The 15,474-nt window shown below is 42.4% G+C and overlaps 1 protein-coding gene across 2 annotated transcripts in view; it reads left to right on the top strand.

The window, feature by feature from the left end:
* The first annotated feature begins 2,347 nt into the window (after nt 1–2,347).
* LOC109907382 (ubiquitin-conjugating enzyme E2 E2-like) overlaps nt 2,348–15,474 on the top strand; it is a 49,287-nt gene continuing 36,160 nt past the window's right edge. Inside the window, exons 1-3 of one of the 2 annotated variants that reach the window (XM_031793431.1) lie at nt 2,348–2,520; nt 3,964–4,167; nt 7,737–7,787. In XM_031793431.1, the coding sequence (XP_031649291.1) occupies nt 3,971–4,167; nt 7,737–7,787 (248 nt within the window). In that variant the 5' untranslated portion in view covers nt 2,348–2,520; nt 3,964–3,970. Of the gene's footprint in view, nt 2,521–2,973; nt 4,168–7,736; nt 7,788–15,474 lie in introns of both variants that reach the window. The other variant, XM_031793434.1, reaches the window with a different exon arrangement.

The following is a 15,474-nucleotide window of genomic DNA, read 5'->3' as shown; positions in this document are numbered from 1 at the left end:
TTAAATTCGTTTTATATGTAGCCTAATCCCGTCAATCTAACGCGTTCATAATAACACAAGGCTACAACAAGTAATAGGCTATTTATTACATTGGTTTGCCAGCGCCAGGTAGGCGACACAAGTGACACAAATTGACTTGCAATGACTCCAGTAATATCGTCATTTCAACATATTTATTGTATCAAGTGGGAGCCTACAATGGCATATACATTAATAGGCTACTTGAGGGCCAACAGAGGCACATGTATAATTATTCACTTTTAGCCTAATGTCCGTTTCATTGAGGACTTTTCCCCATAAAAAGAACCACGCGAAGTAGTTCCACAACTTCCATTTCCAATGTCCACTCAGGCAGCCCCCGAGACTCAAGAACTGAGCATACATAAAGCACTTCGCTTGATACAGTTTTCTTTAAGCAGTCAACATTAGAATGCAGTTTAAACCATCTCCAAGGGATTCATGTAGTGCGCCCAAAGTCGTTTTCCAGTTCTTTGTTTCTATTATTTATTGATGTGCATCACTTCTACAGTATTAATATGTTTAATGGAAAAATACTAGGAAATAGGTGTCTCTATAACGACAATCTAAATAGCCTACCTACAACTGGTAAAAAGCTGTCACAACGTGCGCGCGTGCTGCTCTCTCTCCTCTCTCACTTGATTCAGCCAATAACTGTAGTGCTGTGCTTTGCCCTCTCAAAACACGCACGCACGCACACACACACACACACACACACACCTCCTCTCCCTTACCACTACTGAGGAGCTGGTCACAGTGAAATATATATTTTTAAGAGAAATGCCTTGGCGGCCGTGGTGCAACTTAGAAATAGCCCAAAAATCCACAACGAATACATTTCACCCGCGACAATATTTTTCTAAGTAGCCCAAATTCAGGAAAACCGCGAACATAGCAACACCGTTCCACAGTTTATTCACCGCGTGAGGAGACATCATTCCCATAATTTAGGTTCCGCCACCGTCAGTGAGTTTTTGAGTGTGGAAAGAGAGATTATCAGATTTTTTCACCCAGTTTTTGTTGAGTGATATCATTCTACACTGAACAAAAATATAAACACCACATGCAACAATTTCAAAGATTTTACTGAGTTATAGTTCATTTAAGAAAATCTGTCAATATAAATAAATAAATAATCGATGGATTTCACATAGGTAGGGGCACAAAAGGGCTTTGTTGTAGACATAAATACTCCTTAGCAAACTCTTCTCCAACCCCTCAGATGATCCCACAGGTGAAGAAGCCGGATGTGGAGGTCCTGGGTTGACGTGGTTACACGTGGTCTGTGGTCTGCGGTTGTGAGGCCGGTTGGATGTACTGCCAAATTCTCTAAAATGCCATTGGAGGCGATTTATGGTAGAGAAATTAACATTACATTCTCTGGCAACAGCTCTGAACCAGGGCCCTTCTCCCCCGATTGCTCAGTTTGGCCGGGTGGCCAGCTCTAGGAAGAGTCTTGGTGGCACCAAACTTCTTCCATTTAAGAATGATGGAGGTCACTGTGTTCTTGGGGACCTTCAATGTTACAGAAATGTTTTGGTACCCTTCCCCAGATCTGTGCCTCGACACAATCCTGTCTCGGAGCTCTACGTACAATTCATTCGACCTCATGGCTTGGTTTTTGCTCTGATATCCATTGTCAACAGTGGGACTTAATATAGGCGGTTGCCTTTTCAAATCATGTCCAATCAATTGAATTTACCACAGGTGGACTCCAGACAATTTGTAGAAACTGATCAATGGAAACAGAATGCACCTGAGCTCAATTTCAAGTCTCATAGCAAAGGGTCTGAATACTTATGTAAATAAGGTATTTCTGTTTTTGATTTTTCTATACATTTGCTAAATTTTCTTAAAACATGTTTCCGCTTTGTCATTGTGGGCTATTGTGTGGAGATTGACGAGGAAAATGTTTTATTTTATACATTTTAGAATAAGGCTGTAACATAACAAAATGTGGAAAATGGGAAGGGGTCTGAATTCTTTCCGAATGCAATGTAGGTCTATCGACAATATTTCTATGAATTATTTTGAAAGAAAAACAATTCTGTATTGAAGCCACATCCACTATCTTCCCTAGCTCGTCTGATAGAGTTTTCTGTGAACTTTTCTTGAACTTTGCAAATAAAGGAAAAATACACTAACATATCAAAAGGACATTAGCCTATTCATTATATATTGTTAGGTTGGTTAAGGTTGGTTAACCGTTAACCCTCTACTGCCAATGCTTGTTACCCGATTTGAAAAGCCCAATACACACACACTTGGTTGCGCGCACTCGTGTACTCACTGTGTAAAAAAGAGAGCGCGCGCTCAGAGGCGGTCCGGTTGTCTCATTCTCTCGCAAGCCAGTCTGAGCGGATAACGAAAGCGAACGGAGAAACAGATCGAATAGAACGGCCGAGCAACACACGGCATATAGCCTACTTCAACACACGGGATATAGCCTACTTCAGGGGTTGATAGAAGATTGTTTGCATCGACCGTCCAACTATTTGGAAGGTAATCTCTTTCTGAAACATTGTAACAACTGCACATTGAAAGTAACGTTTAAAGAGTCGATGGCCCGGGAGAAGAACGATATCCTCATGGGGAGGAGGAGGGGGGGGGGGGGGGGTTGTGCGGAGACGGGTCTTCTTGATGTGGGAAAGCTTCACAGCTAATATTTCACTCAAACTGCTTCGAACGTTTTGTGTTGTGTTTATCTTGAGGCTATGAGGGCACATGATGGCTCTCCGATTACCGTTAGGGTGTTATTTTTTTAGGCCTTCTCAATTATGTGGAGTGCACGCGAGATGACGGCTGCTCCCCCAGCAGTAGACCTAGTGGATCAGTTATTCTGACAGCCCTACGTGACAACAGGGATTATTTACACACAAAAGAAATGTGCTCGTCCGTATGAATGACTGTGAGACCAATGCAACACGGGATTTGTTACTTTTTTTGTTGTTGCAGATTTTATCATCACCGTCTGGGTATAAAAGGAGAACACTGAAAGTGAAGTGTTTAAAGAGCCGATGGCCTGGGAGAAGAAGATATCATTAGGGGGGAGGGGAGGGGGTGTTCCGTTGGTTGTGTTACATTGATGTTAAATTATTGTTACAAAGTGTGCCCATGTCTTTGATAGCCAAAACTCAAGAGTATTTTCAATTGACTTTAACTTGTCAAAGAGAGATGGCTTATAGAATCAATAAAATAGAATATAAACAATGTTTTCTAGAAGATCATGCTTTGTGTTTTGTATGCTTAGCCTATTAACAACATCCCTAAATTGCCTCAGTAGAAACCACCAATCTCTGTATCAGAAGAAGAAAATGAAATGTATCCAATTACTGTCTGTGTAGAATGTTGCCCAATGGATCCTGAATGTTCATGATCAAAGTGTGTGTGGTAGAACTGCACTTTGCACTTCAAAGTGTGTGTGGTAGAACTGCACCCCCCCCCCCCCCATACACACACTGCACCCCCCCCCCCCCCCCATACACACACTGTACACAACCCTCATTTACCCAAACAACTACTTCTCATTCTGTGAATGTTCAAAATACACTGCTTCACCTTGAGGGCTCATATGGTATGTTGGGAAATTAAATTTCCTCAATGCGACCTTGTAGAAGGAGCTTTGATTATAGAGGCTGTAGTGTGAGCTGGTCCGTAAGGACAAGGAACCTGCCTTCCTTACTATAATGACCTTTAAAAGACCTGAGAGCTGGGAGGAGAACAGTATTTCATTCTGTTGGCTGTAGCTGGCTGGCTGTCTCTAGTGGTTTGGTTTTTAATACCGTACTTCTATCAGAATAGCTAAAGACTGAAGGACAACCACAGAACCAATAGTATTCTCACCTTCGACTGCTGTAGCTTTAGGCAGGTGTGTAGGAAAACCCCAAACCCTTTACTGATCTGTGTGTGTGTATGTGTGTGTGTGTGTGTGTGTGTGTGTGTCAGAGCCAGGATGTCCAGTGAGGTGCAGCCCAGCTCAAGGCCGGACGACAGTCCCAACACCAGTGGGGGAAGCTGGGATGTGGAGCAGAGAGAGGTGGCCCCTCCGGTTCAGGAGCAGGGTCAGGAGAGGGATCAGACAACGCCCAAGAAGAAAGAGGCCAAGATATCCAGCAAGACTGCTGCCAAGCTCTCCACCAGCGCCAAGAGGTAGATCTGCAATTCTCTCTATTCTATTCTGTTCAGGTAGATTGTGTAATGAAGTGTCCTTGACGGTCTTGGTCATATACAATATGCATGTAGTGCATTTATGGTTTTTGTGGAATTTCTTTGGAATACAGCTCAAGCTCAACAATGGACTATCCAATATACTGAATGTACAACACATTAAGAACACCTGCTCTTTCCATGACAGACTGACCAGGTGAAAGCTATGATCCTTTATTGACATCACTTGTTAAATCCACTTCAATCAGTGTAGATGAAGGGGAGGAGACGGGTTAAAGAAGGATTTGAGACATGGATTGTGTAAGTGTGCCATTCAGAGGGTGAATGGGCAAGACAAACTATTTAAGTGCCTTTTGAATGGGGCATGGTATTAGGTGCCAGGCGCACCGGTTTGTGTCAAGAGCTGTAACGCTGCTGGGTTTTTCACACTCAACAGTTTACCATGTGTATCAAGAATGGTCCACCAGCCAACTTGACACAACTGTGGGAAGCATTGGAGTCAACACGGGCCAGCATCCATGTAGAATATTTTCAACACATTGTAGAGTCCATGCCCTGAAGAATTGAGGCTGTTCTGAGGGCAAAACTGACTCTAGGAAGGTGTTCCATTCCGAGCCACAAATGTCATACGCAGTATAATACAGAGATTATATTGACTAAGATGTACCTTGAAGCAGTGGGTTTATTATAACCATCAATGGGTTATGAAATGCAATGGTCTGAGGGACATTAGAGAAAAACAAACAAAGTGTTTGTGTCAGAGAGAGAACCCATGGATGAGTGACCGTGAGAGAGGGAGGCCTGCATGTTCTGTAATTGGTCCATTTCCCCCTGGATTCCCTCGTTCATTCCCTCGTTTATTCTTCCCTCCATCTGCTCTTAACAGCCGGCCAGCTTACCACGTAAAAAGTGCCACCTCATGAGAAAATACTGTAGATAAAATTAGAGCGTCTTGTGCATTCAAGCCTGGGAACGACTTACTCCATAACCGCAGTGATTGTATTACAGTTATACAGCCCCTTGCAGAAAGAAGTATTTTCCCACTGCCTGTAAGGAATAGTAGGGCACAATGATTTACCCACAGTCTCCTCTCATCATGAACTAGAGAGTTTATAATCAATACAAGCACACACAGAGGAGAGGAAGGGATCTGCTGTCGTTTGTTCTACTCTCCCTCCCTCCCCTCGCTCGCTCCCTGAGGTGTGGTGCCTTCCTATCAGCACTCCTCTGTGTGTGTGTGCGCGCGTGAATGTGTGCACTCCTCCATGGCGTGGCATTTGGAGAGGACCGAGGGAATGAGCCGACAGGGATGACAGGTGAAATGAACAAAAGGACCACCTGAGGTTCTCTCCCGCTCTGAGCGGTGGTGCTGGTGAGTGGTGGGGTGCCATTTCTACTGATGTTGTGACACTTCCCTGTCTCCTGATGTTGGAAGGCTGCTTGTCGTTGTCCTCCACCATGGCTACAGCTGACTGTTTGTTTGGCTCATCTAACAGATAGTGTCAACAGTTGTTGTGAACATTGTGAATAGATGATTTAGGGTCAGGGGCTGTATGTATTTAGTGTCTCAGACTAGGATTTAGATCGGCACTCCTACTCTGAGACACTTAATACATTCGGAACCAGGATTATATCTCAATCTGTAGTGTTATGATTATTCATTTGGTTCCGTTCCACTGTTCTGAACCAGCAAAATTATGTTCTGAACCGGTTCAAATCCCCAAAAAGTAACGGTTTATATCGTTCCTTTCTGTTCCTTTTTAAACCTCTGAAATGTATTTTCTTTAACATTTAGCTCAACATTAAATGACTTCACCAATCAGTGCGGATCGAGCAGCTTGCTATGGAGGGGGCAAGCTATAACTAGTTGTTTACATGCATTGGACAGACAAGTGTAGGGCCCGAGATGCAACTTAAATGTTGTGGGTGGTGAGCGAGCGAGAGAGGATGGAAGAGGAGGCTTGAAGTGCTGGGCATCTTGTTATGACATGTATTATCTTTATTAGGCCCACAGAATTATACCGAGGAGGAGCGGATTCTATGAAGGAACTTGGAAATGTCTTTGAACCTCAGAGAGGTGGCTTAACGTTGCACCAGAACTAGTTAGCTTGTGTGTGTGTGTGTGTGTGTGTTTTTAAGTGTTACCAGAATTTAAATAAAAAACGTACCTTTTTATAGTTAATAAATCCAATGTGAAATGTTATAACTATAGTATCCTTAACTAACATTGAACATGTTTATTCATTCTTCTCTAATGAAAAGAATCTCTCCCTAATGATTTAATTTCTACATCAGTAAGCCACAGTAGCCTATGCTTTGGAAGGGGAAGGGGCTTGTAACCTACACATGCTTTGTTGCGTTTTGGGGGGGGGGCAGGAAATAAGGCCCCTGTACGTAAAATAACATTATTAACCTTTTCCCATGCCTTTAAAATAACCGTTCTGTTTCGGGAACAGTATAGATCACTTTCACTTCCGGTTCTGATTCTGTCCCTATTATATTGTTGTTCGTATTTAGGATGTGTTCCCTGAACCAGTTCCAACCCCTTGGAGAGTAGCTTGTTGTCAGTATTGGCGCCGTGTGAGTGGAATATTGCAGCCTTAATGGACGGTGAAGTAACTGATTGTAAAAAAAAAACTGCACCTGCCTGTTGGGATCCTCAGAGCAAATCATTGGCATAGTTATGTAATGAGCAGTGCTGTGTACAGCAGTGAAACATGATCCCTGCCCTGATCCCATCTACTCACTATACTAAACCACTGTTTATTTATGTATTCTTACATAAATACTTCCAACAGGGAGGGAGAGACTAAATCAAAATGTTTAGTTCACCCTGAGTCATTAAAATCCTTATCTCAATCTGTCTCATGTATTTGTCCAGAAAGCAGATATGACTCTTTTACACAGCAAGGCCTGTCTGATCTCAATGTCAATTTACACTTGCCCATGAAACTAGGTGAGGAATTCAACAGTGCGTCCCAATGTTGATATAGTCTGACAAGACGTATTCCTGTATTCAATCACAATTCTAGGCGCTCATTAGGACATCAATGAGTTATTCAGTGTGTACACTTACAGATTGATTTTACTGGCAGACTTTATATAACACACTAGCTAGTCTGTTCTGCGTGTGTATAGCATTACACAGCCTCAGTTCGTCGGGGCATGGACTCTACAGGGTGTCGCAAGCACTCCACAGGGATGCTGGCCCATGTTGACTCCAATGCTTCCTACGGTTTGTGTCAAGAACTGCCACCCTTCTACCATACCCCATTCAAAAGGCACTTAAATCTTTTATCTTTCCCATTCACCCTCTGAATGGCACACATACAGCATCCATGTCTCAAGGCTTAACACTCTTCTTTAACCTGTCTCCTCCCCTTCCTCTACACTGATTGAAGTGAATTTAACAAGTGACATCAATATGGGATCATAGCTTTCACCTGGTCAGTCTGTCATGAAAAGAGCAGGTGTTCTTAATGTTTTGTACACTCAGTATATGATCTGTGTGTGTGTGTTCCACCACATGTAAGTTCCATCTCTTTCCCCAGGATTCAGAAGGAGCTCGCTGAGATAACCTTGGACCCGCCACCTAACTGCAGGTAGGAGCTTGTTGATTGTCTGTTTTATGACGCTCTGTGCGTGTGTGTGAGCCTGTTCCGCCTGTTTTATAGTGGTCTGTGCGTGTATATGAGCATGTTCCGCCTGTTTTATGTGTCTGTGACACCTGAAGCACTCTGTCAGTCTGTGCTGTGCATGGCATAGAAGGAAAGGGGATGGTGAAGGGCCTGTGCTATGTTGGCTGAGTCACTCAGATGAATGGTATAAAGATAGCAACCTTATTGTAGTGCTGCCTGCATTTACAATGTGGTTTCTCTGTCTGTTAGAATGCTTTTCCTTCAATCTGCAGTCCAACTCATCCCAAACCATCTCAATTGGGTTGAGGTCAGGGGATTGTGGAGGCCAGATCATCTGATGCAGCACTTCATCACTCTCCTTCTTGGTCATATAGCCCTTACACAGCCTGGAGGTGTGTTGGGTCATTGTCCTGTTGAAACACAAATGATAGTCCTACTAAGCACAAACTAGATGGGATGGCATATCGCTGCAGAATGCTGTGGTAGCCATGCTGGTTAAGTGTGCCTTGAATTCTAAATAAATCACTGACACCAGCAAAGCACCCCCACACTATCACACCTCCTCCTCCATGCTTCACGGTGGGAACCACACATGCTGAGATCATCCGTTCACCGACTCTGCGTCTCACAAAGACATAGCGGTTGGGACCAAAAATGTCAAATATGGACTCATCAGACTAAAGGACAGATTTCCACCGGTTTAATGTCCATTGCTCGTGTTTCTTGGCCCAAGCAAGTCTCTTCTTATTATTGGTGTCCTTTAGTAGTGGTTTCTTTGCAGCAATTCGATCATGAAGGCCTGATTCACGCAGTCTCCTCTGAACAGTTGATGTTGAGATGTATCTGTTACTTGAACTCTGAAGCATTTATTTGGGCTGCAATTTCTGAGGCTGATAACTCTAATGAACTTATCCTCTGCAGCAGAGGTAACTCTGGGTTTTCCTTTCCTGTGGCGATCCTCAGGAGAGCCAGTTTCATCATAGCGCTTGATGGTTTTTGCAACGGCACTTGAAGAAACTTTAAAAGCTCTTGAAATTTTCCACATTGACCTTAAAACTTCTTATGGCTGGGGGCAGTATTGAGTAGCTTGGATGAATAAGGAGCCCAGAGTAAACTGCCTGCTACTCATGCCCAGTTGCTAATATATGTATAGTATTAGTCTATTTGGATATAAAACACTCTGAAGTTTCTAAAACTGTTTGAATGATGTCTGTGAGTATAACAGAACTCATATGGCAGGCAAAAACCTGAGAAAAAAATCCGACCAGGAAGTTGGATATCGAAGGTTTGTAGTTTTTCAACTCTTTGCCTATCAAGTATACAGTGTCTATGGGGTCAAATTGCATTTCCTAACGCTTCCACTAGATGTCAATAGTCTTTAGAACCTCGTTTGATGCTTCTACTGTGAAGGAGGGGGGGAATGGGAGCTGAATGAGTCAGTGGTCTGGCAGAGTGGCATGAGCTGGTCACGCACGTTCACGTGAGAGTTAGCTTGAGTTCCATTACATTTCTGAAGACACAGGAATTCTCCGGATTTATGTTAAAAACATCCTAAAGATTGATTCTATACTTCGTTTGACGTTTCTACGGACTGTTATTGGAACATTTCGACTTTTTGTCTGGCCTGCGCGTCATGAATTTGGATTACTGGGCTAAACGCACAAACTAAAAGGAGGTATTTGGACATAAATGATGGACGTTATCGAACAAATCAAACATTTATTGTGGAACTGGGATTGCTGGGAGTGCATTCTGATGAAGATCAAAGGTAAGTGAATATTTATAATGTTATTTCTGACTTCTGTTGACTCCACAACATGGCGGATATCTGTATGACTTGATTTGTTGTCTGAGCGCTTTACTCAGATTATTACATGGTGGGCTTTTTCGGTAAAGCTTTTTTGAAATCTGACACAGCAGTTGCATTAAGGAGAAGTGTATCTATAATCCATGCATAATAGTTGTATCTTTTATCAATGTTTATTATGAGTATTTCTGTAAATTGATGTGGCTCTCTGCAAAATCACCGGATGTTTTGGAACTACTGAACGTAACGCGCCAAAGTAAACTTTATCTCTATTTCTGCTTTTTGTGACTCTTCTCTTTGGCTGGAAAAATGGCTGTGTTTTTCTGTGACTAGGTGCAGACCTAATATAATCGTTTGGTGTGCTTTCGTCGTAAAGCCTTTTTGAAATCGGACACTGTGGTGGGATTAACAACAAGTTTTATCTTTAAAATGGTGTAAAATACTTCTATGTATGTTTGAGGAATTTTAATAATGAGATTTCTGTTGTTTTGAATTTGACGCCCTGCACTTTCACTGGCTGTTGTCATATTGATCCCGTTAGCGGGTTTCAAGCCATAGGAAGTTTAATGTCTTAAAGTAATGATGGATTGTCGTTTCTCTTTGCTTATTTGAGCTGTTCTTGCCATAATATGGACTTGGTATTTTACCAAATAGGGCTATCTTCTGTATACTTCCGCTACTTTGTTACAACACAACTGATTGGCACAAACACATTAATAAGGAAAGAAATTCCACTATTTAACTTAACAAGGCACACCTGTTAATTGAAATGCATACCTGATGAAGCTGGTTGAGAGAATGCCAAGAGTGTGCAAAGCTGTCAAGGCAAAGGGTGGCAACTTTGAAGAATCTCAAATATCAAATCTATTTTGATTTGTTTAACACTTTCTTTGGTAACTACATGATTCCATATGTGTTACTTCATAGTTTTGATGTCTTCACTATTATTCTACAATGTAGAAAATAGTCCAAATAAACAAAAACCTTTGAATGAGTAGGTGTATCCAAACTTTGGACTGGTGCTGTGTATAGTGTACCTATCAGAGCTGTCTGAGTTGTGAGTCACAGCAAGAGTAGAAAGAGAAGTGATTGGCCAGTGTGTTCACTACTAAGATCAATCTAGTAATGTTGCTTGCTCGCTGCTGTATTTGCTCTGACTCCCGCGACTGGGAAAGGCACTCTTTCACCATTTTCAATCCACACACACACTGGCTAAGCAATTATAGTTGATTTTACACTACGTCATAGTGGTAGGGGGGCACGATGCTAAAATTCACGCCTGTCAATCAAGAGTTTCTGTGTGTTTTCATTGTGTGGGTCTTTGGCGAGTCAGCGTTTGTTGTCTGAGAGACTGATGCCTTGGGGAAGTAGTGTGTGTGTGTGAGAGAGAGAGAGAGAGAGAGAGAGAGAGAGAGAGAGAGAGAGAGAGAGAGAGAGAGAGAGAGAGAGAGAGAGAGAGAGAGAGAGAGAGAGAGAGAGAGAGAGAGAGAGAGAGAGAGAGAGAGAGAGAGAGAGAGAGAGAGAGAGAGAGAGAGAGAGAGAGAGAGAGAGTTTGTATGAGTGATTGAGAGAAAATAAACTTCATGACTGAAAACACTCCCGTCACGGAATTAAAACAATTTCCCCCTCGTTAGAGTGTGTTTGTTATACCTCTCTTAGCATGAGGTGTAGCCCTCAGCCTCAGCTATGGATAATCTCAATGAAGCATGCTATTATATTCACTGACAAAGGGAGAGGGGGGAAATAGATTTCATGTGGAGACATTTGTATTGAAAATTACATTTGTATGAAAATGTGTTATTTGAAGGATGTCCACTCTGAAAGCAGTTTCATGACGAATGGATTCACTTCAGCGTCAGGCAGCGGCAATTTCGTCACCTCAGAGAGGTGTGTGTGTGTGTGTGTGAGAGAGAGAGATGAGTGAAGAATTGGCCACAGACTGCTGGAGTATCTTTCAGTACAGTGCACTGTGAGGAAGAGCTCTCACACAATTGAATTGTAGATTTCTGTATTGAATCCCTTTTGGGGTGTTTGGTTCATTCTTACAGAAACAGGCCCAAGCTCCCCTCCAAGTCTTCTATAAACCCATGTGGGGTTTTCTAGTGTTTGGTTTGTAAAAGTCGACACAACAATATAACATTTCAACGTGTATTTTGTAAGATAAAAGCAATGTGTGGTTTTAATATTTTTCATACTTTTGGCCATGTAGTTTATGTGGACACCTGCTCATAGAACATCTCATTCCAAAATCATGGGCATTAATATGGAGTTGGTCCCCCTCATTTGCTGCTATAACAGCCTCCACTCTTCTGGGAAGGCTTTCCACTAGATGTTGGAACATTGCTGCAGGGACATGCTTCCATTCAGCCAGAAGAGCATTAGTGAGGTCGGGCACAGTCGGCGTTCCAATTCATCCCAGAGTTGTTTGATGGGGTTGAGGTCAAGGCTCTGTGCAGGCCCAGTCAAGTTCTTTCACATTGATCTCGACAAACCATTTCTGTATGGACCTCGCATTGTGCACAGGAGTATTGTCATGCTGAAACAGGAAAAGGCCTTCCCCAAACTGTTGCCACAAAGTCGGAAGCACAGAATTGTCTAGAATGTCGTTGTATGCTGCTGCATTAAGATTTCCCTTCACTGGAATTAAGGGGCCTGAACCATGACAAACAGCCCCAGACCATTATTCCTACTCCATCAAACTTTACAGTTGGCACTATGCATTTGGGCAGGTAGCGTTCTCCTGGCATCCACCAAACCCAGATTCTTCTGTTGGACTGCCAGATGGTGAAGTGTGATTCATCACTCCAGAGAACGCATTTCCACTGCTTTAGAGTCCAATGGTGGCGAACTTTACACCACTCCAGCCGATGCTTGGCATTGCTCATGGTGATCTCAGGCTTGTGTGCGTCTGCTCGGCCATGGAAACCCATTTTGTGAAGCTTCAGACAAACAGTTCTTGTGCTGACGTTGCTTCCAGAGGCAGTTTGGAACTCGGTAGTGAGTGTTGCAACCGAGGATGGATCATTTTTATGCGCTTAGGCACTCGGCTGTTCCGTTCTGTGAGCTTGTGTGGCTTACCAGTTCACGGCGGTGCCGTTGTTGCTCTTAGACATTTCCACTTCACTTTAACAACACTTTTATAGTTGAGCGGGGCAGCTCTAGCAGGGAAGAAATTTTACAAACTGACTTGTTGGAAAGGTGGCATCCTATGATGGTGCCATGTTGAAAGTCACTGAGGTCTTCAGTACGGGCCATTCTTTTTCTATGGAGATTGCATAGCTGTGTGCTTGATGTTATACACCTGTCAGCAACTGGTGTGGCTGAAATAGCTGAATCCACTCATTTTAAGAGGTGTCCACATACTTTTTTTGTGTATATGGCTGCAATACACCATAAGGATAATTTATGGTAGCCTACACAACACATTAGAAGCAATGGAGGAAATAGAAATAGAAATAGAAATAGTGAAACATTGAAGAAATAATTATTTTCAAATAAAACTATACAAAATATATTCATGTCACCAAATAATTGATTAAAACACACTGTTTTGAAATGAAGGTCTAGAGTAGCCTTAACAGCATTCTGTAGGGTAGCACCATGGTGTAGCTGGAGGACAGCTGGCTTCCGTCCTCCTCTGGGTACATTCACTTCAATACAAAACCTTGGAGGCTCATTGTTCTCACCCTCTTCCATAGACTTACACAGTAATTATGACAGTTTGGAGGACATCCTGCGGAAGTTATCAGAGCTCTTGCAGCATGAACTGACATGTTGTCCACACAATCAGGGTCAGAGAATGAATATAGTACTGAAGGCATAAGCTACAGCTAGCCAGCACTGCAGTGCATAAAATGTAAAAAGGAGAGAGAAAGACCAATAGTTGAAGAGTTTTGAACAAATTTAATTACTTAAAAGCAGAAGCGAGAGGCTATATTTTGTAGTATTTTATTATTTTTCACTTAGCTAGTGAATACATCTAGCTAGTTAAGCCTATTCTAACACCGTGCTAAAACAGAGATGGATGCTATGTTAGCTAGCTGGCTATGGCTATCCAACACTGGAACTCTTCCAAGTCAAGGTAAGCTTTTGGTTCTATTAATTTATTGCCCCCGGGGCCCAGCGGTGTAACTGTTTGCTGACTAGGATTGTAGCGGGCACTGAAGTCCACAAGCAAAGAGTAAAGGTGGGAACATAGATTTGAGAAGGGAATTGTACAAACAGCATGATAAATTTGCTCATTGTATTCTTATTTTTTTACCAAGTCAGTTAAGAACAAATTCTTATTTTCAATGACGGCCTAGGAACAGTGGGTTGACTGCTTGTTCAGGGGCAGAACGACAGATTTTTATCTTGTCAGCTTGGGGATTTGAACTTGCAACCCTTCGATTACTAGTCCAACGCTCTAACCACTAGGTTACCCTACCACCCCTTTTATGTGACTGCTATATTAGTGAACTGTGTTTGCGTGTGGTCAGGGTGATCAGGGTGATCACCGATTCTGTTGAAAAATGTTGAAAAATGTTTGTTAAACGAAACAAATGGAGCGAAACAGGGAGAAACATACCTGAATTTATCCAAACCTCTTGTTCGCAACTACTGGACTAATAATTACATTGTAGATCAGCTACAAGGTAAAAAAACTAGGCAAGTCAGTTAAGAACAAATTCTTATTTATTTTATTTTCAATGACGGCCTAGGAACAGTGGGTTAACTGCTTGTTCAGGTGCAGAACGACAGATTTTTACCTTGTCAGCTTGGGGATTTGAACTTGCAACCCTTCGATTACTAGTCCAACGCTCTAACGCTCTAACCACTAGGTTACCCTACCGCCCCTTTTATGTGACTGCTATATTAGTGAACTGTGTTTGCGTGTGATCAGGGTGATCAGGGTGATCACCGATTCTGTTGAAAAATGTTTGTTAAACGAAACAAATGGAGCGAAACAGGGAGAAACATACCTGAATTTATCCAAACCTCTTGTTCGCAACTGCTGGACTAATAATTACATTGTAGATCAGCTAGATTTAGGCAAGAGTGTGCAAGGCAGTATTGAATGTGTCACTGTCACCTTGATTACTCACAATTCTCTCGACTTCTGCACCTAGTTACATTGTAAACTTTCATTCATAGGTTAGGTTGTAGCAACCTCATGATGGGTATAGGGAAAATTTGAGTATCGTGTAGTAGCCTAAACCTATTGATGTTACATTTGAGCTGGGTGAATGGAATGTGAATGACAGTCATCCAATATTCTGTAATAGAAATATGGCCATGCTCCTAAAAAAACAATATATTGTCCTCCCTCATCCCAAATGTCACCAACCACCACTGATTTCAAAGATACGAGGCTAATTCCCTTCTTGGTTTGTACTGTGTTCCTTTTTATAGAGCAACAGGTAGAAACATCCACCATCTGTTTATCAAAGGCTGTGTGTTCTGCCTGTCCTCACATACGTGACTAATTGATGTGACAACAGTATTAATACTCACTGTAAAGGAGGACAGGAAGGGTGAGAGGCATCATATGTGAGGAGTGGACACTGACGCTCGTTAGCTTCTCTTTATTTTTTCTCCATCCTTCTCCTTCTGCAGCGAACCACTTCTGTTCCTCCTCATTTCAATAAAACACAACTATCACTCTCCCTTCCTCGCTCTCTCTTTCTCTTCCTCCCCCTCTCGGTCTGTTTTTCATCCCTATTTTAAAGAGAGGAGAGGGAGTCGTGATACTTCCCCCTTGAGAAAATAAAACATTCTAACTTTCAACAAAACGTGTCTCATTTTAAAGAATGTATTTGGCAATTAGCCTTGTCCAACTCAGGACTAAGATTGAATCGTACTACA

The sequence above is a fragment of the Oncorhynchus kisutch genome, linkage group LG17 (assembly GCF_002021735.2).
Source record: "Oncorhynchus kisutch isolate 150728-3 linkage group LG17, Okis_V2, whole genome shotgun sequence".
Classification (NCBI taxonomy): Eukaryota; Metazoa; Chordata; class Actinopteri; order Salmoniformes; family Salmonidae; genus Oncorhynchus; species Oncorhynchus kisutch.
The sequence above is the reverse complement of the archived record's forward strand: the minus strand, read 5'-3'. Positions and strand labels throughout refer to the sequence as shown.